The sequence below is a fragment of the Gavia stellata genome, chromosome 13 (assembly GCF_030936135.1).
Source record: "Gavia stellata isolate bGavSte3 chromosome 13, bGavSte3.hap2, whole genome shotgun sequence".
NCBI lineage: Eukaryota > Metazoa > Chordata > Aves > Gaviiformes > Gaviidae > Gavia > Gavia stellata.
The window spans coordinates 23,142,356-23,169,788 of NC_082606.1; the positions used below are offsets into that span (position 1 = coordinate 23,142,356).

General features: G+C 39.4%; 1 protein-coding gene across 1 annotated transcript in view; it reads left to right on the plus strand.

Annotated features, from left to right (window-relative positions):
• PIAS1 (protein inhibitor of activated STAT 1) overlaps positions 1-27,433 on the plus strand; it is a 60,262-nt gene that overhangs the window by 23,147 nt on the left and 9,682 nt on the right. The window contains exons 2-8 of the mRNA XM_059823682.1: positions 2,622-3,066; positions 17,579-17,663; positions 18,298-18,345; positions 19,822-19,912; positions 20,630-20,764; positions 23,900-24,005; positions 25,489-25,562. Coding sequence (XP_059679665.1) covers positions 2,625-3,066; positions 17,579-17,663; positions 18,298-18,345; positions 19,822-19,912; positions 20,630-20,764; positions 23,900-24,005; positions 25,489-25,562 — 981 coding nt within the window. The 5' untranslated portion in view covers positions 2,622-2,624. The remainder of the gene's footprint in view (positions 1-2,621; positions 3,067-17,578; positions 17,664-18,297; positions 18,346-19,821; positions 19,913-20,629; positions 20,765-23,899; positions 24,006-25,488; positions 25,563-27,433) is intronic.

A 27,433-nucleotide genomic window follows, 5' to 3' on the forward strand; every position in this document is an offset into this window, starting at 1 on the left:
CTGCTGGTAGAGCTGGGTTGTGTCCTCAAATAAAACACAACTGTGTTGGAGGAGGGGAGAGGAATTTTCACGTTCGTATTGCAGCGACGTGAGAGACTTTTGCCAGCACGGCTGTCTGTCGGGCTCTGCTTCTCCGCATCACTGATTGACACTATCCGCTGGCAAAACCCTATGGATGTGTGTCTGGGGGGGGGGTGTGTGTTTTAAGGCATTGCCTCTTTTTCCTTAGATTTGTGTAAGAAAGGTTCCTATGATGTATGAAACTGTAATAAAACCACAAGCCTTTATTGCTGTTTTTTTCATGACTGCGTTTTTAATCGGTGTATCTATTAGTGCCCTTAACATTGCAGATACAAATGTTCTTGTCGTCCTTTGCAAGGAATGCGCCAGGGTGGGGAAGATCTGGGGAATTTTATTTGTTTTGGTTTGTGAATCTGGCTATAGGATGGGCCCTGCTTTCTGTATACTTATTTCTAACTTGCCTATACCTTAAAAAATGGAAAACATCCAACATGTAGCAGGAGCTTCTCTGTTAGCTCAGTTATTTCTTAATCCTCTGTGTTTTTTGCAAGCTGCGCCTGTAAGTTTATTACAAAACAAGAATAGCGTGAAGCTCTGAGAGGTTCTGGCTGTTCAGGAAGTGACTTCTAATGGTGATGGTAGCAGCCATTAAACCCTTCAGCTGTAACTACTCATTCTGTTGAAGAAATGTTTGTAAAGCATTATAAATAGTGTTTTTCCATGTTTCAAATCTATTTGTTTCACTTTCCTTTCAGCTGTCAGCACTTCAGATTGTAACTGAAATGCCTTACTCTTTTAAGACACGTCCGTTTCTTATGAAGTACCTCGACTGTTTGTATTAGTAGCTCCATGACAGTCCCATAGTTAAAAGTGTGAAGTAGGTTCTCAGGGCATTTAGAGAAAAAAATGCTAGCAAACTCCTGTTACATCCGAAGTGTTTGTGGTAGTCTGCAGCAAGGTTTATCTAAGATTTGCAGCAAGGTTATTCAGTTCTGTTGGCGTGGCTCAACAGAAGAGAAATTTTGTGGCAAATTTAACTAAATCTATCTGGGTGCATACCTCATTAAATGCATGAATCATCTAATTTAGGGTTTTTAAATAACATGACTGATTTCAGTATAGGGAAATACCTCTTGTGGACACCTGTGCATTGAAGATCTCTTGCAGGTGTTGGAGGTTTGAGGAAATGATCGGAGTTTCAGGCTGCTTTTGCTAAAGCTAGGGTACTTTCTAATATTAGCACTTTAGGTTTAGGAATTAATCTGAAAATAACTTGAGTAATGTATGTGTCTGAATACTTCCCGCAGTTTGAAGAACTAGAGAGGATGGGAGCATTTGTACTCTGTTTCAATGCTTGTTCGTAAGTGCAAGTGCTAGTTTTAATCAGCTTTCAGTGGCTGGGAAATTGCAGAACCCCAGTACGTTGAATTAGCTGTTTCAGTCCCAAATATATACTTCAAGTATTATTTTGAATTTCATCTTTTAGGATTGGCTACAAAATATTCAGGGTGTTTAATGGTTTCATACAGAAGATCCAGATAGCCAGTTGTGGTGATGGGTTCTAGGCATTTCACTTTCTTGTGATTTCTTGGGAATCCAAAATTCTGGAAGAATATCATTGTGGCTGGTGTCACAGGCCTTGTGGTGGTGAACAAGCCACTGTCCAGCACTGAAAGTTCTTAAATAGAAAGTAGGCTGATAAGTTGACTTTCTGGCTCCTGCTTGACCAGCTGGGAAGTACTTAGCGTGCACAGGCGATTGCTGGTTACGCTGCTTTGCGTAGTGTTTTTCTCTGTTCCTGAAGAAGTGAAACAGTTTACAAGTCTTATTAGTTTGATTCATTAGGCCATATTGGGAAAGAGCAAAAAAGAGTGTGTAGATAAAGATGCTAATTAATAGAAGGCAAAGCCCTGCTCCCCCATCCAAAACAGAACATGCAGCTCTGATGCGAGAAGTGAGGAAATTGAATTGGAAGAAGTTTCCTTTAACTCAGTAGTGATCGTATGGGGATTGAACGCAATTCAGATTATAATTTCTCTCTCTCTCTGTTTAACATCGGTCATTTCTCTCCTTTCCTTTGAACCTGTGTTACGCTGCGTGGCAAAAAGTGAGGAAGGGACTTGAAAGTGAAGTAGGATTCCAGAGTTAAGGACCGGCACAGCTTTTAAGTGCAAGTACTGGAGACTTGAATATTGCCAATGTGTCACTTTTTATTCATCTAGCTGGAAGTAAAAAAATTTGTTAACATTAGAGATGCTAGCAGAACAGTGATTAGAAAACAGTTACGTTTACAAGCTTTATTTTGTACTGGCAACTTGTCGTTCTCTCTGTTTTTTTTTTTTCCCCCCAGTAGTGCTGTCCTGAATTGTGTATGGCAAATGGAAATGCCTTTAAAAATTGCTGATTACAGACTTCTGAAGTGGATCTATGTGCTTGTGAACAAGTACTGTTTTATGTTATATTGCAGATAATCAGTGGAGGAAGAGCAGTGGTGGCGTGCCGTTAAAAACTGTATGCTTAATGGGATTAAGCCACATTCTAATGTTAGTGTTTAAGATGATGTAACTTGAATACTAATTTTTTGTTTTGTTTCTTTTAAGCAAATGGTTATGAGCCTTAGAGTTTCTGAACTGCAAGTACTTCTGGGTTACGCGGGGAGGAACAAGCACGGACGAAAACACGAACTTCTCACAAAAGCACTGCATTTGTTAAAGGCTGGCTGCAGTCCTGCTGTACAAATGAAAATCAAAGAACTCTATAGGCGAAGGTTCCCTCAGAAAATCATGACACCTGCAGACTTATCTATCCCCAGCGTACACTCGAGCTCCATGCCAGCAACTTTGTCTCCGTCTACCATTCCACAGCTCAGTTACGATGGCCACCCTGCCACGTCACCATTGCTTCCCGTTTCGCTTCTGGGACCTAAACACGAACTGGAACTCCCCCATCTCACATCTGCGCTCCACCCTGTCCATCCTGACATAAAACTTCAGAAATTACCTTTTTATGACTTGTTGGATGAGCTGATAAAACCCACCAGCCTAGGTAAGGTTGCAAATGTTGTAATAATATCTGAAGTATTTTTTTTTTTCTTTAAATAGTAATGGGTGAATTCAGCTGCTAATGCAGTAACTGGTTAAATATTGCATCACACCAGTGTTTAGAGAATTGCTATTTTTGGTAACTTTTGGAACAGATTGTTCTACATGGAGAGACATCTTACGTAACACTCATTAGTTGCTTTAGCTGAGCCACTAAATATGGTTCAAAGATCCATTACATTTAAGGGGTGAGTTTGACAAGAAACAAACTAAACCTTAGAAGAAGAAAAAAACCTGTCTGCTTTCAGTAGTTCTTCTAAACCATAGAGTTTAATTATTAAAAAAAACCTAAAAAAACCCCAAAATACCCCCGAATCCATCAAGCCCACAAAATCTTCTCATCTGTGCTGGGGAAGAATGCCAGGCTAGATATTTGCTGTGATCCATTACAGCCTGAACGTCTGAGTTTAGGAAGACTTGTGGTTCTTTTGCAGTTGTGGCTACTTTTCTTTCAACTGTCTTTTGTATTAAGATGTAAATCACTTGTGTAGCTGCTGAGAATAATCTGATGCTTACAGAGCATTATATAACAATGTGTGATTTTTCTGGCTCTGACTCCACGTAGCACTTAAGAGTATGGTTAAATTTTAATACCCTTAAATACTGCTTAAGTACAATAGTCCTGTTGATTTCTGGAGGGGCTACTTGCATGTTGGAACCTTCTGCTGTCTTGAAACCGTGGAAAAGATTCCCTGTGAGAATAGCTGGTAGGAGGAGGAGATTTGTGAGAGTAGATATGGGGAGATGGTGGGTGAGTGAAAAAAATGTCCTTTGCGAAAAAGATCCCTTGTAAACAAAAATGAGCAGGTACTTTACGTTAACAGTCTGAACAGCTACAGGGATGTAGGAGGCCTGATAAGTGAGTGGGGATGGTGGTCTGCAGATTTCTGAAGTACGTTGCACAGTTGTTTGCATATTTTTTTTGTTTTAACTGTTATAACTGAGACATTGAGGGAAAAACAGATAGCCTTTGATAATCTCATATTCTGGTTCAGCTAGTCTTTTAAGAGGTATACTGTATCTATTTAGCTTTAATCTAAAACCTAATGGATTAATAAGCATTCCAGACAATGCTGGTGGTACAGGATAATTAGGTACTCAGTATGTCTCTCATCACTTTTACATTATAAATACTGAAAAATAATGCTATAATTTCAAGAAGACATTCCAGTGCAGGAATTATGGTATGCACTTATTCCTAGATGTGGTAAGAACACTTTGCTGTCAGCTCAGTGTCTGACAAACGGGCCCCAAATGAAGAGATCATAATTCACGCTCTGTCATGTCTTATTGCTTGAGGAGTTTATATACAATAGGATGTTTTCCCCTTGTGGACTCTGAGTGTCAGGGTAAGAAAATGGAAGCGGGTGAAATTCCGGCCAGATACCTTTATAAGCAATCTCTGTCCTTTCGGTTAACTTAAGGGTATGTTTCGGCTTTTCGTTTTGCATGTGAATCCTGTCTGAAGATGTCTTTCTGTTTGTCTGAAGCAATACTATTAAAAGCTTTTTTTCTTGTGCTTTTGGGGGAAGAGAGAGCTTCAGTGTCTGTGCATATGAGAAACAATTGGTTATTTCCTTTTGTACTGGGAAGTGATGTTGCCACAGATTGTGAAATTGCTAACTATTAATGTCATAAACGTATTTTAGAGTAATAAATATATGTATGTTAATGAAAAAAAGTTTGTATTAATAATGAGTGATGTGCAGCTTTCAAAATAACTTGGAGCAATTGCGCATGCAACTTAGCAGTTTTAAACGCAAGTATGGAGCAGACTTGTATTAATTTTCTCCATTTATACAGTTACTGATACTCTAACTAAAAAGTCTTAAATGATTTTCTGAATATTTGCCCCAAATGGTTTGGGCATCCTTCTTACTGCTGCAAACAATGTGGCTTTCCTCAAATGTCAAATTTTTATGTTCCCTGGCTTTGTTTTCAAATGGCAGATACGTATTACAAACCCTCAAACTTCTCCCTGGCATTTGGCCAGCGTTTCAGCATCCTTTGCTTGCTTTTGCCCATCAGATTCCTCATGGGGTAGGGATAAGATACTTTTGAATTTACTCTTTCTCTCCACAAGAACAAACTGATGACCTGATGTGGGGTTTTGAATAATTATCTCCCTGCTTAAAATGGAACCTAGTGGAATAGAAAAAAATGTGTGTGAGAAGAGAGAAAGAACGAGTGCCATCTCCGCTGATTTGAGGATCTTTAGATTCTTCTGAAATGATAGTCGTTACGTAAAAGTTGGGCAAAGCACATCTTTGGATGGGATTCTCCCTTGTCTTTCCCAAGTCAAGGTTGAATTGCTTGGGAGGTTTGCTATAGTAGTCTTCTGTTCCATCAAGATGTGATTATTAATTTGAAAAACAATAATTTGACAAAGCCTCAGGGAAGGGAGTTGCACAGCGGGGCACTTGAACATGCATTCTGTACCCAAATATTTTACGTAGGTGGGTTGTACACAAGCTAATGTGAATAACAGATAAGGAAATTAAATTTGCTAACTATTATTTTTAATGTCAAGAACAAAAGGAGGAAATGGATGTTACCTTCTTACACTTGCTTCCTCAAAATGTGGCTCCGACCTGTGATTAAAATCCACATGCTGACTGCTCGCTGGGCTGGATTCATGGCAAGGGGGGAATGCAGTGCTCTATCCAGCCGTACCCTTCTCGCCAACAGCTAGTGAGGATCTTTCCTTGAGCATGGCGGGCTGAAGCATGTGTGGCAAGCTAAGGTTAGAGGGCTGTTGGCTAACTTTAGTTTGGTTTGGTTTTTTTTTAACTATCTCTGGCTTACAGCAGCCCATACAACTTGTAGCAGTGAGTAGGATGCTTGCAGAAGAGCAGGCTTGCCTAGCTAGTTGAACTCGTAAACTCAGCCTATGCTACCTCAGAAGAACTGAAAATAGCAGCTAGGCCCCGCTGACGGTGGGACTCTTCTCCTGCTGTGACTCCGCTCAGAAAGCGCAGTCTCTCGCTTCCTTCCCAGTGTATCAAGTATATGCCTCCTGCGTAGTTCTTTCAGAGCCACGTGGCTAATGCTGACAATTATGGTTATGCTGGCTGTGCTGTTGGGGGATGACAGCGTTTTCTTTACTCCCAAGAAGACAGTCAGTGGGCTTGTTTATCTGAGACGAAGAGGTATCTGTCCATGTTCAGTGGAGCTGTTGAATTTGATCCATATTTTATTAGTCATCCTCGTTGCAAAATTGAGAAAGCATCTATATCGGATGTTTCTGTGTACAAGCCAGCTAGGAATGCTCCGTGTTCTGCAAATGTATGTTGGTGGATGAATCTGTACACAGAGCTCTTGCAGCACTAGGGAGAAGTCTGAGCACTCTGCCCCATGGTTAACCATGATTTGATGTGATTATAAGGCTGTTTTTTTTGAGGGAAAGCTATCTAGTTTGGTCTTGATGGAATGTATGAAAGTTGCCTTACGACTTTGTTGTTTTTTGAATACGAACTCCTTCAAATAGGAGACTTTTGGTTCTTAGTTTCTCGAGTGAAGCTGCAGTTTTCACTTAATTTTTCCCTGTTTTCAGCCCCCAGTGCACAGACACTGCTAATTGGTTGTTTTTTAAGCATAGGGCCAATTTTCTAAAAGTAACTTCTAACACACAGATAAGATCTCTTTTGTGTGGTGAAATGTGTTTACTATGAGATGAGTAATGAGCACCAAAATTCTGCCAGATTATTATGGAAGGGACATTAGATAGTTAAACAACATCTTAAAAATATTTCTTGTTACAGCATATGTCACTCCTAATTGCTTTAGCTGTGTAATTGTTCCAAAAACCATTTTAACTAGGTTATGGGTCTTTACTTACCTGTGAGGGGAAATTAACCTTTTCAATTTAAAGGATTAAAGAGGCTGTGGGCTATGCTACTCTTTTAAAAGCTGTCCGAATGGTATATGGATGATCACCTTACAACTTATTTGCCGCACTTTGGGTTTAAGCGATGCGGAACACAACACTGAAACTCAGATCTGAGCTGCGGAAATCAGGATTTTTACCTGCAGGTCTCACTCTCCTGGAAGGAGGAGACAAACATCAGGCTTTTTGGGGAGTCAGAGTATCACCTACAGAAAGCATCGTACGCTGCCTGCCATGCTGCAGATGCTGGCTCCATCGGGTGAAAGGAGCTTCCGATGGCTCTACCGAAGCTTGTCTTGATTTGCGTAGGTCTTAGTTTAGTTTCTTAATCTATGGACTCTAATAACAGGGTTTCTCCAATAAGCAGAATTTCACCCCTGGTGCCTGTCCTCAAGAATTATGTACTTACTAACCAGCATTCGGGCTTCTGATTTGCATTTACCTTGAAATTTTCTTTTTGACTGTGATTGATCATGGTTACTTGGGCATGCTGTGTTCTTGAAGACAGATCTTGCAACTGATCTGACTGAAATCTTTAGGGTGACTGTAGTTCAAGGTACAGCTATTAAACAATTAAACAATTCAGTGCACTTAGAAATCTAGGTTGGAAGCTATAAAAGTTTTGTTTGGCAAGTATTTCTCCCTTTCATATATCAGCAAGCTGATCTGTTGCTCTGTGCAATCAGTATCATGGTTTATATGAAAGTCATGCTTTTACTTTCTTCTGTGTTTGTTATTTTTTTAAAATGTACTTTGTGGGAGGAAGTTCAACAAAACACTATATTCTCAACTCAGGCTTGAGCTTTCTGACTTCCGGCTCTACAACTCTTAGTTGTGCAAGAATAAGCTGAAAATATTATCTCTCTCTTGTTCACGTGCTGTAGCTGAAGTAGAATTACAGTGCATTTAAGTTTCTTTTTTTGGCTTCAACTTGTAGTTGCATGTGGTACGCCTCAAGTTCATGTAGAGAGAATCTTTCCATAGTCTAGAGTCTGTTCCTTTTAAGTATGAGAGAATTTTAACCAACTGTGTAGCTCTTGTGCTGCAAGAAAAGGAGTATAATTTATTACTGCTCACTTTAGCTGGTTGCTCAATCTCCTCATGCATAGAACTGAGCTCACCCAAATTCACAGAATCACAGAATCAGTACGGTTGGAAAAGACCTGTAAGATCATCGAGTCCAACCTGGGGGGGGAAAAAAAAAAAAAAAAAAAAACAAAAAAACAAAAAAAAAAAACCAAAACACAACACAACCACAAAACCCACGCCACACAACAACAATAACAAGCCACAACCCACCCAACACCACACAGCACCATGTCCATCAAGCTACATCCCACAATGCCACATCCACACGCTCCTTGAATACCTCCAGGGAGGGTGACTCTACCACCTCCCTGGGCAGCCTATTCCAGTGTTTCACCACTCTCTCAGTGAAGAACTTTTTCCTAATGTCTAGCCTGAACCTCCCCTGTCGCAACTTGAGGCCATTTCCTCTAGTCCTGTCACTAGTCACTTGGGAGAAGAGACCAACACCCACCTCTCTGCAACCCCCTTTCAGGTAGTTGTAGAGAGCGATGAGGTCTCCCCTCAGCCTCCTCTTCTCCAGGCTAAACAACCCCAGCTCGCTCAGCCGCTCCTCATAAGACTTGTGTTCCAGACCCCTCACCAGCTTCGTCGCCCTTCTCTGGACACGCTCCAGCACCTCAATGTCCTTCTTGTAGTGAGGGGCCCAAAACTGAACACAGTATTCGAGGTGCGGCCTCACCAGGACCTTACAGGATATGGATGTTTTTAGACACCGCTGCTCTGATGTGGATGGATCTAGGAAACCACTTTGCTTCTCAAGATCAAATTAGGATATCTTTTTGGTAATTGATAATTTGATAAGGAGTTGGGCTCGATGATCCTTGTGGGTCCCTTCCAACTCAGGATATTCTATGATTCTAATTAAAGCTTTTAGTAGAAGGAATTACGGCAAACCACGTGGTTGACTTCAAGCATGTGAGTAATCCATTAACAATCAGTGAACCAATCTAAGCTTGGAGTGCTATCCCTTTTAAGCGTTTGGAGAGCTTGAGGCCTAGCAATGGTGTTCACATAGCGTGAGAGGGGAAGCTGTGCTATTGCAATATGTATTTTTTAAAGATTTCTTCTTGCAACCGAGATGCTGAGATAACTTAGTAGTTGTTGGAAATGCTGCAGGGTCTTGGAAGTCTTCAGTGACTTGGAATCTTTTGGAGATACTTTAATCTCCCTTTATGATGGTTTTTAGAAAAAGATGACAGGGGTTATGCTAATCCTGGTGGAGAGCTTACTAGGGACTCTGTTATCTATCGTGAACTTTAAACTTGATTTTTTGCCTTTCCTGTTAGCCTTATAAAACTTGCTTCTTTCTTGTTCAGAGTAAAAATAGGCTAGAAGCAGGATACCCTGTGTAGGAACGTGGCAGTGCTAGCTTTTTAGTACTGCTCATTTGAAGTGTTTAGCTGCTGTCGGTGCTCTTAGGAATAGAAGCTAAAATCTTAGAGCCTGAATGGCAGCAGTTGAGTTCTGGGACATATATTTAGGTGTCTAAAGAAATCTGGCAACTGAAGGTGAGTACAGGAGATCCAGTGATGTTCCTTCTCTCTAGCAAAATGATGGAGCAGATGTGCAGTGGAGACCTGTGGGCCCAGGACGGGCAGCGGTGAGAAGAGAGCTGGAGTAGGTGGGTATTTACTCCACAGAGGGAGGTTTGAGACGGCAGAGAGTTCTGGCACTGAAGGTTGGCATGGAATTATCCCTTAATACTTGCTGTAGGTCTTCAGAAATCCTCATTGCTCAGAAATGCTCTAATATGTGACTGATTAAAAAAAAAAATCAAACACAAATATCTGTCCAATTGCACAGAGTTTCCAGCTGATCTATTCTGTTTATACAACGTATCATAGAGAGTTATAAAACACATAATATTTATGAATTAATTGTAGCCCTTGGAGTATTTCCAGGCTATTTTCATACATATTTTTAGGCACTATTTCAAATAAGCTCCTTCACGTCTCTTTACTCCCCGCCTTTCCCACCCCCCGTGTAGCTCTGCCTATTCCTTCTGAGTATTAACTGTTAAAAGCTTAAGTTGGACAGAATCTAAAAGTGATCTTAAGTGGTAACTGCAGCAGACTGACCAGAACCTGAGTTCAGTTTTTCACCTGTTTTAAGCTGAAGAACGTGGCATTGTCACTTCACAGTAATGCAGTGTATTTGTCAGTGTAGTGCAGTTGTAACCTGTGGAAGTGGGTTAAGAGCTAGTCACCGCTGTCAAGGAAAGAATGATTTGTGTGTTTACTAAAATGCTTCCCTTCAAGTAGTTTTGAAGTGTTTTGAAATGTTGAGGTTACGCAACATCCATTGTGATAAGTGATTGAAATGAAATGGCCGAGATGTCAGAGCGAGCGAGTCACAGAACAGAAACGGGCATCTGGGATTTCTCTCGGTGCTGGACGTGAGCTCGGTGCGGCCGAGCTGCCGAAGCCTGCGGCTCGTGCAGGGCATGCTGCGCCTCTGCATAGCCATCGGCCCTGCTCTTAGATGTCTGCCACGCAGCCGGTTGGGGTGTAGGGTCTGGCTTTGGCCTGGTCTGACATGGCTCTGGCGATTAGCAAGAGGCTTTTCTTGTCTTCGAGGGGAGAGGGCGGCTCTCCAAGGAGGGGTCTAGCTGGGACCGACCTGATGTTGCACACTACAAACACATTTAATGGGTAGCAGGAAATTAAGGGTATGGTGGGTAGTCGTTTAAAAGGTGCTGCAGCGAGCTTGGTGCTAAGAGGTTGTGGTTAATAGAAAGGAAGCGTTTATGTATAAACACTTGCGTTACCCAGGAACTTCATAAATTGTGGTGGTTTTAAAAGGGCTAATGATGCCTCCCGAGATGATGTAGATCCCCCATTAAGGTGTATCCTCACATCGTTTCTCTCCAGTGTAGCTGCGTGGTTTCTGCTCATGTACAGATGCTGCAATGTACTCTACACAGACATTTGATCTCGCCTCCAAAAGCAGTTGTGTAAATGAACCCCGTTTAGGATTGATACAAGAGGTTTTGGACAAGCTACATGATGAGGAGCTATGTGTATGTAGTATTGTGTTACGGATTTCCTGGCTTCTGCTGCAATTGAACATAATTCAAAGCCTGTCTGAATTTTACCTTTTTAAAAGGTAGATGTTTTCTGTGCCTTAATCTAAATGCAGTAATTTTGGTCTAGCTTGGAGGCAGTGTATTAAATTTTCAGCAGTGATACTTGAAAGAGGATTGAACATAAATTGTTACAATGCCTTCTGTTGTTTAAAAGAAAAAGCAGAATGCCTGTGCTGTGACAAAATGAGGTGTCTTACCTATCTGGGGAAGATAAGCAAGAATTATTTATGTGTTGGGTTGACGGCTTCTACGACGTTTAGGTTTTTCTGGTTAATATTTTGACAAGTTTAACTGATTGAAATTATGTACTGTATTAGCTTAGTGAAAAACCAGTTGGACATCTCTAGTTTATCTTACAGCATGTAGCAAAAATTTGATACAGTCCTGATACTCTTACTTAACATAACTATTTTTGCCTTTGGAAATAAACGTGCTATTATTGGAAATCATTGGTGATAGGCCAATTCAATGATACCTTTTCTCATGAGCTGAACTTAGGTAATTACTGCAGTGTAAAGTGCAAGTTTAATTTTAGTCCAAGTATCTTTCTGTATTAAAAGGGAATATATTCCCTCCACTATTCAATAAGCTGCACTTGGTGATGATATGATAAACAGAAAAGATTAGCCTTAGTATATCGGCAGTAGGACGGTCAGCTGCGGTTGCTTTAGGAAGCATCACCACCTCAACAATGCGATAACATAAGATTCATTAAAGATTTTAAGATATCTGTTCTTGAATGGAAGTTTAGAGACTGGCTTTTTCTCAAGACAGCAAGAGGTATTTTGCTGCAGAAAGATTGTGTGGCTATTTTTAGCTGTGGGTACTGGTGAGGTGGAACAGAATATTTTTAGAGCTGTAGAAAATGCAGCCACTCAAGCTGGGTTCTGTTTTTCACTCTAGCGCTATACGGTTTTTCCAAGAGAAAGAATAAAATTGGTAGGAAATGTTTTTTGTGTCATTATTATTACTTATATAAGTAATGTACTCATTGTCTATATATATATACACACACGTATATATTCATACAGAATTTTAAGTGTTTTGGTCCTGTGAATGATACTGTCATGTATTAAACCAGTTTTTGCTCAGATTTTGAAAACTCATTACTCATGTGAAACGTTTAACAAAATACACAACCAGCAAGGCATAATTGGGTCACTCTCACTTAATACACACCAATCCCGTATGCTGTTTGGATCATTACTTGAATGAGGCAAGCATGAAATAATTCAGGAAACGGTGGTGGTAGTGAATTGGTAAAAAGAATAGCTTTGAAGAAGAAACTCCGCTCTGTAATGTTTTTTCAACGTTTTAGAGTGTGTGGTACTAATGTTGGGGACCTGCAGAGGCAACGGACGTGAGCTTGTGCTGGTTCTTAGTAAGTGCATGTACATGTTTACAAGAAAATGTGGATTTTGTTCATTGCCTTTCCTGGATTTAAGCTGGATGAATGAAGAAGTAGTAAACGCTCCCCTCCACTCCCCCCCTTCAGCACCCCTCAAAAATGGTGAGATTCCGGTAAGGTGAGAAGTGTCTCTTTATACAGCTTGTCTGAAACTGTTCTTGTTGACACCCATTTAATTACATAAGTCTGCTTGAAAAGCTTTTTATTATACTTTAAAATCCTGCCCTTTCAAATATCTGAATTATTCAGGAAATTTTTTAGCAGCAAGGTAAAGCGATGCTTGTGATTCATGGTATTTTTTTTTTAATTACTGTGCCTTTGTTCTTTATATGTAAATTAAAAAAAAGTCCATTAGACATTTGTGCATTGTACCTCCTTTCTGAGATTGCAAAGGAGACATGGCTTATAAACCACTCTTGACTAATCCTCGCAAGCTCTGTACCATTCAGAGAGTGCTAAATAGGAGGTTATAAAATACAATAATTCATAGTTATGAAACCCCCCCCCCAAAAAAACCCCCAGCAAACCCCCAAAAAACGTTCCTGGCAACTTTCTTAAGAATGTTCGCTTTAACTATTGTCCTGGATAGATTCCAGCTTTATTAGATTATAAATTCTATTTTAATCCACTTGGTTTTCAATTGGAGATTTATTTTTGCCTTTCTTTTGTTGAATAATAATAGTTGTTTCCAGGGCATGGTTGCATGTTTCTAGCCATCAAAATGATTTTCTTGTATAAAACTTCGTATTTGCATATTTCTGGTTTTAATCATACTCCAGAACTTTAAAAGTAAATGATGTGCTTGACTTGCCAGGATCTGTTTTGTGTTCCTAAACACAGCAGATACACCAGATGAATTAATAGAAATCTGTTAGTTCTTCTACACTCCAGATTTCCAGTGTCTCTTCCTTGAGAAATCTGAAGGCCTTAGAAATAGAGGAGTTTGTATAGTCATAGATGAGCTTGGAAGCTTAGTATTTAATAGTAAAGCTGCTAAATTAGCTCTATTTAATGTGTGTGTTTGAAATTTTCATGCATCGTTTGTATGGTAAGTAGATCTAGAAATGACAGGTATGGGTATAAAAAGATTGCGTGAAACCATGGGAGAAGATTAGAGAAAACCACAGAGAAAAAACATATTTCATCTCCCTTCCAGAGGATGCTTTTGGTTTTGTTTGCTTGCTGCATATCCCCCTCCCTCCTAGGCAAGCCCCAGACCCACAAACAAGGTCCTCCTCCCTAACCTGCCCCTTCCCTGTCCCCCGTCCCCCCCAAGACAAACCCCCTCACAGCTTTGGCGCACAATAGCATGTGAGGCAGCAAAATAAACGAGCAGTTGGTTTTCAGGTGTGGTAAAGAGAGTCTTTACGAAGCTGTTGACTTTTCCTTCCCATTATTTAGCTGACCTCTGCTTGAATTAACTTGCCGTGATTTCGCAGCTGGAGGGTATCTTTTGCCCTACCTTCCTTTCCACGGCCTGGTTGCAAACGCTGTTTTGCTGCTGGGAGCCGGGTTTCCTGCGGCGCGGGTGGGTGGGAGGTTGTCCTGGTGTGTTGGTGTTAGAGTGGCAATTGTGGGATCTTAACTGATAGCTAGAAAATGGAAGTAGTGCTTTTAACCCCCACAGCCCTTGTAAAACTTAACTGTGCTTTCGAAGGTGATAGCCTAGTATTTTCACTGTTGTTCCTGGCCTCCTTTACAAGTTGTTTTTGTGTCTGTGTTAAACTGATTGTGTTTGTTCTTCGCATAGTTTGTCTTGCCATTTCTTAATGTTGTGCTGAATGTAAAGATTCAAATTCCGTCTTTGTAATTTGCTGAAACGAGCCTGTTCCTAAAGGTTAGACTTGCTTATGGTAGCACGCACTGAATTGGGCAATTGGTGTTTAAACTTGCTCTTTTTCGTGTTGGTAGTTGCATGTCCAAGGGGCAGAGCTGTATCCTAATACTAGTTGAAGAGCCTGACCGTAGCCTGCTCTTAGTTTAGAGTAATGTTGCTTCGTGTTTGTCTTCCTCTGCACTGCTCAATCTGTCAAGAGCTTTGAAATCTTTTGATTGGCTTTTGGATCATCTTTGCCTAATTAACAAGTTGTTTCTTCCTTCTTTGCAATTTGGCCCTGCTCCCGTGGCAATCACAATGATTGCTTGTACACAAAAGCAATGTATTGAAAACATGGCATGTGTATATTAATGCTGTGTTACAGCTAAGAAAAGATCAAGCAGCGTGTGATGAAGTACATCTCCGATCACTGGGGACTGTTGATCTATCAGGTCATAGACTTTTGCCCAGTTATTAAGATGAGTGCATATGAAGTTAATAGCCAGCATAAGAAACGTTGGAGGCCTTTTTGTTCTTAGTCAAGACCGACTGTTAAAACCGGCCAACCAACCAGCCTCCCCCAGCCCAAAGCCTTCCGCATTGCCGTTTTCATTTTAGGTGGATTCTAGTTAGGAGTAAATTCAGTAACTGCAATGTGCACAGCGCAGTTATTGGTAATGCTTGTGTTTCTGTGGTATTTTAACCGTTGTGAGTTTGAAGTCACTATTTCTGTTGCGAAAATTTTTGATTCAAGCAGAGGCTATTTACTGTCTTCTGAATGTGCTAGAACTATAGCTTGTGAAGAAAACGGGAATTATGAAAGCTCCCATGTCAGCACTGAAGAATGCACTTTTTCATTTTCTGCCATTTTAATGTATAGTGCTTTAATTTGGCCAATGCAAGAGCATGATGAAACTGAATATCCAAGTTGGAAACCCACTTTTCAAGATCACATATCACTGGTTGGCAAAAATAAGTCTTGCATTAATACCAGGCAGTAACAAACAGAGGAAAAGGGTTGAACTTTGGAACGTCTGCGGTTTTGCTAACAGTTATTTTGCTCCTCACTTGCAAAAATCCATATTACCCGATTGATTCTTGAAATTTGGTATGCTGCAAAACCAAAACAAGCAAAAGGATGAGCAGTTGAAAGGGAAAAAGATTGCTTGGGAAATTTGGGTTTAGACTTTTTATTTTGGTAACTGTTGTTTAACTTCTTTGAATAATTAAGTTTTAAATGAAGGCAGAGTTAGTTAAATGTTCAGCAATCTTGTCCTTTAATTAAAGGTGTTGGAGTTCACAACAAAAGTTCGCAAAGACCTTCCAGAACTTTTCTAATAAAGCCAAAGCTGACGATTTCTAGGGTAGAGCAAATAATACATGGGAGGAAAATAAAACCAGCAGATTAAGGCCACGTTTAACCATGTGAAAATATGAAATAATAACTTGAATTCATTCAGTTCTCTGGTCTGCAGTGCATTACCTTTGCTAATTCATCTTTTGTTGATTACAGTATGTAATTCTGATCTTTCCCTTTATAACTAAAAATAGGTACAAAATTATATTGAAGACCAACTATTATAACAGATTTTCATTGTTAATTGTATACATTGTGTTTATATTTCCTGCAAATTCTTACATTGTGATAATGAGTGGCTGTCGTCTGAAGCCCTGCATGATTCTCATTTGAAGAAATGTAATTTAAAATGTATTAAAATAAAAATAGATGCTGGATACTGTAGGCATGAGTGTCTAACTAAACATTGACTTGAGGCTGCATGCTGCGCCCTTGCCCAGATGGTGCTTTTGGACATTACAGCAGAACTTACTATTGGGGGGGGAAAAAAAAGAAATATATGCCTATAGAAATAGAAAAAGTTCTTTATAGAACTGAATGCTTTTAAAAAGATTTACTACTGCTAGTATTTTCACAAAATTTGCTGTTTGGTATATATTACCTATTCTTGCCCATCTAGCTTTAGAGCAACTGATAATGAACTGCATGTGTTTGTTGCATATAATGTAATAAAATATACAGATCTTGTAGCATTGTCATGCAAGAAGGATAGAAATGTAATTTTGTGAGATTGCTGCTGTTAATATTTATACTAAGTCAATGTCTATTCTATTGTTGGTTCCAACCTACCACATGCTGTTTTTAACAAAATATCTGAAGTATCACCCTGAAGTATTCACTCATCTGTCACTCAAGGATGAGTCAGGAAGTGTATTATAGTAAAATAAAAAATGATAAATGTATCGAGTGTTTAATACACAATATAGTTATTCATAACCTTAGAAAATTATTAAGAATAATGAAATTGAATGGCAAGGTTCTTACACATGTATTGAGGTGAAAGTTGTTGATGAGCATGTTGAACCAGTTCTCTGGGGAGATGCTTCTCTCTTTTTTAAATTTTATTTAGTTTTTTTAAAAAGTCATTTTCATTGCCCTTGTGTATGGTTCTGTACTGCAGTGGTGCCTGTAGCCCTGGTGAAGGGATGTGTTTTAGATATAAGCACTATTTTGGAGAAGTTTAACATTTCTTTTGATTTTTCAGCAGGTGCATTAATTCTTAATTACTGTTTGTTCTGTTATAGAGCGCTATGGCACAGAGTTGAAGGACTTTAAAACCTGATTTCATACTTGCGTATCTCATGAGTTGTTTGCCTATTGTATATTTGGTGTATTTAACTCCATAAAATGTCTTTCTGGAATGTGAGAAGTGTATGTGTTGTACTTCTCAGTCACTCTGTATACTTTGACAGGCTAATCCATGATCTTGTGCGTTAAAGGAAATAAAAAAAATGTTTGAGAATTCCTAAGAATTTTTTTATTTAATATCAAAGAACATTTAGCGTTAAGTTACCATGACTGATAGAAAGTCTTAAGCTGATTTGTCTCAGCTTTGCCGTTATCTGTATCACTTCTTTAATGTATACTTTATATGCATATAAAGTTTGTTTATTGTATTTTTATTTACAGGAGGGTTTAAATGGCAACTTCCTTGTTGGCTCTAAAATTGTTTACAGAAACAGATGTGTGTCATATTATTGGGCTTGCTATAAAAATGTGTGTGTGTATATATAGACACTTTAATGAAAGGAGATCGTTCTGTTAATTATTCTCTATTTGCTGTTTTTAAAGTGATGATCTTTTGTTTTCTTCTAGCATCAGATAATAGTCAGCGATTTCGAGAAACCTGCTTTGCATTTGCACTGACGCCACAACAAGTGCAGCAAATCAGCAGTTCAATGTGAGTGAGTTTGATCAGTAATACAGTATTTAAATAAAAATAAATAAATAAAAAAGAACTAGCTTACCATATCTTTCATTTTGAAATGTGCTCTTAAAGAACACAGATGTGTGCATAGTGCCTCAGAGAACACGTTTCTGGGGAATTCTTTTCTCCTTTGTATGTAAGCTGATGGAGAAGAAAAGGGTGAGGAAGAGAGAATTAAATGCCAGCGCTGTCCAGCGAGTATTGGGCAGGTTTCTCTTGCAGTAGGCACTGTACAACTACATAACTCTCCTTCCTGCAGCCCTTTCTCACCGTTAGTCAGATCCTTTGTCAAGTTCCACGTTTATTCACTATAAAGATGCACTTCATAGTGACCCATCAGAATATTCTTTATAGTATACAAAAAAAGGAAATGGTAGAGGTCAGATGAGAATGTAATTGTTTTATTTACCTTGAAAAATAAAAAGGGTACCTTTCAGTGTGTCTTGAGAGTGATGGTTTGACTGACTAGAAGGAGGAAAGTGTAGTATACACTATATATACCAGAAAGTGTGGTTTTCATACACTGAACTTACAGTGAACTCTGAGAAAATATTGATGAACCTGTTGTGTAAACAATATGTTTTAACCTGTATTCTTTTGTTTCTAGGGATATTTCTGGGACCAAATGTGACTTCACAGTACAGGTCCAGCTAAGGTATGTATTTGTATCGCCTGTTCTTGATGCTGTTGTTTTTAAAAAATATAGCAGATATATGCTCCCCAGCAGGTCAGGCTTTCCATTATGGAGAAGAGTCTCATCCGGTTGTTTTCTTGAGAAAAGCTTGCTCTTGGCTGCTTTGAAAAGGGCAGACTTAAGTACTTGCCCTTGTTATATGCAGCTTTCCTGAGGTTGCTGGTGGCCTGATATCTGGCATGTCAGAATACTGCATGTACTTAGCTATAGCCAGCTGATTTTCTTCAATTCTTTAATTCCATGTCTGTCAGATTCCAGGTGCCTGGGCCTTCAAAATCTACGTGCAAGGAGGGTTGTTTTTCCTAGCAGAGATGTCAAACACAGTATTTGCTGGCCATGGCAACCCAAGGTCTACTTTTCCTTAGGCAATGGGAGGCAAGACTTTGGGAATCACCAGATGGGGTCTCAACCTTTTGGTTATTTTAGAGGTTTTGACAAATGTATTGTGAGTTGATTAAATCCTATGTATCCCTGTGATTCTGCGGTGGGTTGCGAGCAGAGCTGACTTCCGAGCTTGCTCCTGTGAAAAGCGACTGTCTTGCCTTTCATCCCCCTGGTCGTGTCTGCATGGTGAGCTGTTAACTCGCTAGACAGAAAGCGATTACTTTTGGGTCTTGCTTGTTAGGATACCTTCTGCTGATCCGGGTTGGCTTGGTGTTGGGCCAGATGGACAAAGGGATGAGGAGAGCATGAGGGAAAATGGGGATGGAAGGTAGCTTCCCCCTTTTTGAGAGCAGCAGCCTGTTAGGCTCAGCTGCGTTGAGCAGCTGTACCCTGATGTGATGGTACATTTGTGTGGATGGGGCAGGTCCCCCGGAAGAAATCCGGTGGAGTTGAGAGGCTTTTTTTGGTCCTTTGAATGCCTATTGTCCGCGATCTTGGCCTACACATGTTTCGTAGGACAAGGAAGGGTGTGTCTTATTTTGGTTCCAGCAGCAAATAAGCCTGTCTGAACTTAAGTAAATAAATAAAACTGTCTGAACTTAAGTAAGAGGCTTGATATAGGCGTGAGGATAGTGTTTGATGCTGTGGCTAAAGAGCTAGCTGGTTTATTGAAGTTGGAGGAGGGACAGTTGAAGAGGCTGTACATTTTGTCCTTTGTGAAACCGTGGTCTTGTATCAAGAGGTCAGGCTGGAGAAATGGTAGGAAAGAAATTTGGATGATCTATCTTTTGTAACAGGAACCTGCATATCTGAAAGGGTCAGAGTCAGTCTGAGGAATTCAAGAAATCTGAGGAGGAACGTACAGCCATCTTGATCCAAACCTGTAATTTTGGGGGACTTTCCTGCTTAACGATCTGTACAGCTAATTTGCTGACTGTTTTTAGCAAGATTTGTTGTGCTTTCATAACTCAGTGGAAAAACAATTCCTTCTAGGAAGAGGTGATCTTTAAATCACTTAAGAAGTGAAAGATGATGGAAGCTTTTTGCTTTTAGGTTTTGTTTATCAGAAACCAGTTGTCCACAAGAAGATCACTTCCCACCCAATCTGTGTGTGAAAGTAAACGGGAAACCATGCAGCCTTCCAGTAAGTAAGATGTTATTTTGATATACATAATTGGATAGCATTACTAGGAACGGTCTGCCAGAAATTAGCCTGAGAATTTATCCTAACCTTTGTTTTCACATTTTGGAGCGTTTGAATGCAGATGGATAGATGAATGGAAAAGATAGTTAACTAAATTGTTTCTCAGGAGACCAGCCACTAGATCCAGAAGATTAATTTTCAAGAAATGTGACAGGAAATTTTTGTTTGACAAACATCCAGTGAGTCTGGCTGAAATCGGACTCTGTTTTGGAGGTCGTCTGTGCAGGGAATAGACTATCACTGCCCGAGAGGACTAAAGAGGCCATCACTGACCAAGAGGACTAAAGAGAAAAACGCCAACTTACAGTACTGGAGCAGCGCACAGGGTTAGACCGGGCAATGTTTGCTAGGCAGGTTGAATAGCAGTACTGAGAAAGGAGAGATGGCAAAGGTGCCTTTTCATATTCCAGCGGATGGGGTTAGGATTTGGAAGTGCGAGGCTCTGTGTGAGGAGGAAGGGCTTGTAAAATGCCCAATATTTTATTGTCTGATATATATATATATATATATATGTAATATATATCTTTAAATTGAAGAGGGAGCCTGGTTCAGGTGAGATGCAGCTTTTATTGGGGCAGGGTTGTGGTGAGAGGGGAAGAAGGCAAAAGCAGTATTTAATTTTTTTTTGCTGAGGGGAAAAATACTTCTGATTTCTAGGGCTATCTTCCACCAACCAAAAATGGTGTTGAACCAAAGCGACCTAGCCGACCAATCAACATTACCTCACTCGTCAGATTATCTACGACGGTACCAAACACAATCGTTGTTTCATGGACTGCAGAAATTGGAAGAGTAAGTAACTTTGGTACATAATGCTGTCTAAAGCTTATAAGTTTCTGCTTTGGCATCTATTTGAAAGATAAGCAAGTTTAATTGTGCAGAAAATACTTCATGGTTTAGCAGTAGACTGTTCCTTCTTTTGATTGCATTACTTTATGCTAGGCAGATATGACGTGCTCCCTTAAATCAGTAGCCCTCAAATTTTTTGGTGTGATCTCTCCCTCTTCACCCCCCCCACCTATCTTTGTGACTCATGGAGGGCCCAGATACTAAGATCAAGACATCTTTTAAAACTTCTTCTGTTTGTTTCTCTTAACATCAGACTTAGAGCTCTTCCTGATTTTGGGGACTTGACAACCCTTATCTTGGCTTCAACTTGTAACTAGCATGTGACATTCAGTACAGAGTGGTCTTTTATAACTGTGTATATGTGGACACAAAGCATAGCAACTCAGCAGGGCCCAGGAGATTTAATTTGCCTTTTTTACATTTCCGTTCTCACAACCGCTATCCTTACACTTAATATTTAAAAAGTCATGTTTTTATAACTTTTTTGTGTCTGTGGGGAGAATGTTACAATTGGTATTATAAAATTGCTGATGTTCCACTGGACTAATTAAATCTGGAACGTGCTGCAGAAAGTTACTTCAATAAATTAGTCTGTGAATTAGTGCACTGCTTTCACTGGTGGCAAAAAAACCTGCTAGATATGCATTACAGAGTCAACATGCCCTTGAAAAATGGTAGCTTTGCCATTGCGACCATCCTGTTTTTAGAAGTCCCGAGAATTGTCCCGAGATGAAACCTTGTTCAAGAATTTGTCAGTGCACAAAGCCCAGGATTCCTGAACCAGCATGGAAAAATGCTTACAGCCCAATCATGCACAATAGCCAGTTATAAAACATCACAATGGTATTTCATGATGGATTTCTTGTGGAGCGTAAAACAGTCTCCATTCAGATTACAGAATAAAGGATGGCTGAATGACTTTTTTAAAACCTTCTTTTATCTAACGAGAACTGCAGGTATCAGAAATAAGCATTTAAAAATGAACCTGGTTTGGTTTACATTGCAGAAGTGCCTGCACGTAAGTTGATGAATCCTGCTTATTGCTCTGAATACAGTGCTGCACTTCTGCTTAAGAATACCAGTGAGGATTTAGGGAAAAGAAATGTCACAAGTCTGTGTGGACTCTAAGCTAGTGTCTTGTGAACTAGCTATTTTCTCAGGCTTCATAGATATTTCAGTTGCAAAAACTGTACTGGCTAACTTGTAGCTTACAATAGAAAACTGAATGAGTGGCAAATTCTTAATGTATTTCATGAGAATTAGATGCCAGTCAGAACTTGAGATGTAATGCTTGCTAAAGTGATTGTTTGAGACCTTGACAGTTAAATGTGAGGAATTATTTTATATTTGGATGTGCCTGTATAGTACGAAATTTGAATTCCCCTCCTTCCCTTCCCTTAAGAGTCAGCTGCATGTCTCAACTGGTGTACTCTACCTTTCCTGAAGTCATAATTGTGATTTTTACACAATCTGTTTCAAGAGCCTTCTGTACAAGATGCCTTGGGCAAGTTCCTAGCTTTGTAGATTCAAGCTGTCGGTAAATAATTTCACAATGTTAATTACCATTTTTCTAACTTCTATACTAATTGAGGCATTAAACAAACAAGTTAAAGCAGTAGTGGTTTTTAACGATGTGAGAAGCATTCATGGTAAGAATAAAATACTTAAAATGTGATGTTTCTGATCCTGTTTCAATTTGTGTAATTTTATGGTAAGATATATTACTGAAATCCCATCTCTGGATTCGGGTGGCATCCTAAATAAAGGATGGTAGATGTCACAATTGTATGGATTTCTTTTGTTTTGTTAGTGGGAACATACATGGCAGTTGCTGGGGGAAGCCTTTTATTTTTCAATTTAAAGTGTATGAGTGCAGCTATAGGTTTAGCAAATACTGTTTATATCAAAAAGTAATTGATGTACCCTAACGTGAGAACACAAATTTTGTCCTTTCCATTTTGGGGGTGGAGGGGAGAGAGGGGTGTTGCTGATGAATGCGTAGTGCAATGTTACATTTTTAGAAAGACAGTTATTACCTGCTGTTGTTAGTAGCTTACAAGAAAAATGAGAGCTTCAGAAATCTCAGACTGTGGTTGGAAATCCGTTAGCGATGGCAGGAGGAGCCGCTCCTCCTGCCACTCCTGCTCTGTCCCTCTAGGGAAGGCTTACCCCCCTCCCAGGCGAGCTGGCAGAGTTGATGTTCAGTCTGCATCTGACCTGCTTGTATGCCAAATTATCTTCTGTAGTGGCAGAAGTGAGCATCCATGGCTTTTTGCTGACACCGATACGGAACATTTGCATAGTCTGTTCTGTTGAGACCGATGCGGGGAAGTGACCTAACGTCTTCCAGAGGGGAAGGACAGACAGTTGGGAGTGGTGGCTTCTTGCCCGCTCCAGCTAGATTCACTAGAGTACATCTTGGCCCCCCTGAACTCTTGAACTGCCTTACTTCTGTTAAGCTTTGGCAGTGAAGTAGCGTTAGCATTTCATAGACAACAAGTGCGGGAAGATAAGAAAAAGAAAGTTGTACAGTGCTTCCAGGCTGAGTAGGAAATACTGCAGATGATGCATCTTTTTATGTATTGCTTTTGAAGAGGCATCACTGCTGATTTTCCTGTTTTGAAAATGAAATAAGCTTTTATTTAACAAAAAAAATTTTTTAAAAATTGATCATATTTGACCTGACAGCTTCCCCTAGGTGTATTGAACAACTGTAGTACCTAACATTGATGTAAAATTACCCTTCTTAAATGGGCTTGTAGACTGCGTGCCCTGAGTTAGATGTAAAACGTCCAGAAGTGTCCTAAGTGCTGTTTTAATAGCTTGGTTGGCAGCTAAATCTAATCTCAGTGAAATGTGAAGTGACTTTTGTTGCACCTCTAAACCTCCAGCCCTGTGAACTTTCTGAAGCACGATGGGTTTTCTCTAGTCTGAAGACTTTGCCATCTAAAGTCTTGTAACTGCTTTAGAAACACAGTGCCCTGTAATCACATAACAAATTGCATAAGCTTTGTATAAAATACAAGCTATCTTTTGAGTAAAACAGTTTTTACTTTGATCTTTTGTTCTGTTTTCTAGAACTATTCCATGGCAGTCTATCTTGTGAAGCAGCTGTCCTCTACGGTGTTACTGCAGAGGTTGCGAGCAAAAGGAATTCGGAACCCTGATCATTCTAGAGCACTAAGTATGTCTGATGTACTACTTGTTTAAAAAGGGAAAAATAGCTTTTGTAAAAGGAGATTTGAAATAGGACTGTACTAACTGAGGTTTGGACTTCCTACAATTCTCCGGGTTTTGAGAATCTGATAGTGGTGTTCTTTGTATTCAGTTCCAATTCAAAGACTCAGAGGCCTTTGTTTGTACTAGGAGCCAGTCCAGGAACCCTGTTGACACTGTGAAGGGAAAAATGCAAGAGAATCTCTTTCAGTTCAGCCATACTGCCTTTGTTTCTTCAGAATAGAACAACTGTATTTATATAGTTAACTGGTAATTCAGTACCACAGGCAAGCTGAACTAAATGCCTGATACCGAACCTCGATGCTGACATGCTAGAGGAAAGTCTCCGTCAACACAGCTTTTTTTTCCTTTGGCACGGTATTGTGGAGTGAGGTCCTGGAGAGAGAGTGTCTAACACAATACTCCCAACCCCCTTCCAAATTTAAGTGTGAGGTCTGCTGCTTTATTCTTTTCTCTGACAAGTACGCATTGGTATAAGTTTGTATAATTAAAATGCAAGCAAAAACTGCTGCGTGTTTCTTTTTCGGGGAGAGGGTGAAAACACCAACACCTGACAGCTGTTGGTCATACTCTTTAATGCTCAGATAATGTGTGTTGTACACAGCACAGGACCTTCTCCAAAAGGGAAGAAATTAGTCCGCCAGTAAATGCTACAAAGTCAGTGGTATATAGTGCTGGGCATTAGCTTGTGCTCATGCAGTATGATGATTTAAATGCACAAAAATCTAGCAAGTTTCCAGGTGGCTACTGCTCTGTGTATACAAGGTGAGAATGAGGGTGTGGGTCTGGTTCACAGAGCAGGAAGAACATGGAACTGACTTGTTCATTTAACCAATGACTGCTTATAAAACAGTCCTTAAAAGTAGAGGATGGGTAGAGATGAAAGACTCCTGTAGTGCTAATATTTCACTGCAGTTATTTAAAACCCAAATTTTGTCAGGGTACTTCTGATTTCCTATTTCTCAGTTTGCTTTTCAATTTTAATCAGAGGATTGCTTGGTGGGTCTTTCAGAGGTTAACAGTGGTGCTTGTCCATGTGAGAGTTACTAACACATTTTTTTTAATGTGCTTGAAGTTACCAGTCAAGTCAAAGTGGCTCATCTTGTTGGTAGACTTTAAATAACCATCAGTCACAAAGTTGCATGTAAATGAAAAGTCATCTCTGTGTAAATACATTTTCTAGGGATCTTGGTTTAAGATGAGCTTTTCCTGCTTTTTGCTTTCTTAAATAGTGTCGTTTACGATCTTTCCAGAGAGTAAAGGCTGCTTATGTTATGTGTTTATTGTGTCAGTCTGAAACAATAGTCACTGCTGGTTGCTTCCAGTAGATATGGCAAACTGAAAGTTTAGCACACAGTTTTATTTCTCTGTCATCCAATTTGTGTTTTAAATCAACTGTAAAATAAACGTTTTCTTCTTTCAAATAACAGTTAAAGAGAAACTGACTGCCGATCCAGACAGTGAAATAGCAACAACAAGCTTAAGAGTTTCTCTTCTTTGTCCAGTAAGTTTTTTTTTTTAATTCCCTCAAAACTGATTCTGATCAAAAAAGTGGCTGTTTTGGGACGTGTATTTGGTAGAGGTTAGCTTGTGTTTACCTCTGCGTTAACTTTGTGGGGATAGGATCCAGTGCTGAAGTTATCTGTCACTGTGCTTAAGCATGTGATATACAGCTGAGAAAATGAGTTTTCCCTTAACTTGAAAATGCTATGCAAAATTGTCTGTAAGCATACATTTAAATCTGTCGCTACCTCATCTGACTGTGCAGTTTGTCCTTGATTATGGTAAAACCACTCTCAGTGGTAAGGTAGGTGAATCTGACTATTAAAAATAGCTCTTCAGCCAGTGTCTGCAGTCAAAGAGTTGAGCATCTTTTAACTGAAGTTTATTATATCCATGTGTACACTTTGAGTATTTAATAATCTTAGATTAAAAACAAAGCAGTATCCTAGAGGTTGTTCAAACAGAATTTGTTCCAAATGTGAAGTGGGAGAATACAGTTCCAATGAATGTGGAAGTGGCAGAAACATACTGTATCTTGACCTACTAGTTGTTTTTTAACCAAGTAGATGCAGAGATAAGTGGTAGTTTATACCTGGGTTTATGTTATCATTGGTAAACTGCACAATATTAGTATTATGTGCACTTTTTTTAATCATTGGGACTCGGTGCTCTTGTTTCAAGTACCATGCACCTTCAGAATACTTGCTCTCTTTATTGATTGACACAGTATCTTTATTGCAGTATAACTTTTTAACCTCTCTTCAAGATTAAGGATACATCTGTTTCCTGGTTTGGCTCAATCTGCTCAAGCTTGACACGAAATTTTCAGTTTTGAAATCTAAAGAAGAAAACTGACTTTTTATTCTTGCAAAATGACAGCTTATTTCTCAAGTTATTAAATACATTCTTAAACTCTACCAACGTAAAGATAAACTTTTAGATACATAAGCTTTGATTTGTAAAAAGCACAATTGACATTGTGGGTACTTCTTACGTATGTATTAGGTTATTGTAAATCTTTACATGTGGTGTTTTCATGATCTTCAATCTTAAGACTTTCTCCATATCACCACTGATGCTAACCTAATAATAGCACATTTAGAAGGAAGGTAAAACTCATCTGTAAAACAGATAATGGGGTTTGCATTTACAAAATAAAATCCTGATCTGTAAACTTAGAACCTCATAACCTGTAATCTTATAAAACTATGAACTTACGTGTCCCATTGAAACTACTGCAGATTTGAAACGCTGAAGTGTTTCGGGTCCACACCTGGCAGCTTATTTTGCTGAGTTGTTATAGTTGAATTTTTGTTGTGCTGTTTGTACTTTGTTATTCTAGAAAGCACAATGATAGTCCTGTTAGATTTTTTGTCATTCTTCAGGCACAATATTCTTACACTTAAAATTAGTTTCCAATACAGGCAAAAATAGTAATCCATTAGTAGGAATTCAGTGGCCGTAAGAGTTTAGAAGTGCCTGTGTATTAATTCATTATGTCACATAAATTTTCATGCATCTTCTGGAATTACAGATTTTTACTTCAGTCGTACTTGATTTGTCAAAACTGCCACTTCAGGCAGTTATTTTGCTTTGTCGATCATTCCATGGGAGTTTTCTGACACACTTCTGCTTGTCCTGATTGCCTCCATTACTGATAAAAGTTCTTCTGCAGTGCTTTTAAGATGCAGGTTTTTTTTTTCCTTGATGACTGCAATTCACATGACTTAGTATTAGAGCAGGAATATCCTCTACAATATTGCATTTAGGACTGCAAGTTTGCTAATACCTAAAGATGTCAAATCCTATTTAGCTTTCTCGGAGTGCTGCCAGGGGTAAAAACAAAACCGCAATCAGACATTAGGATGTAGC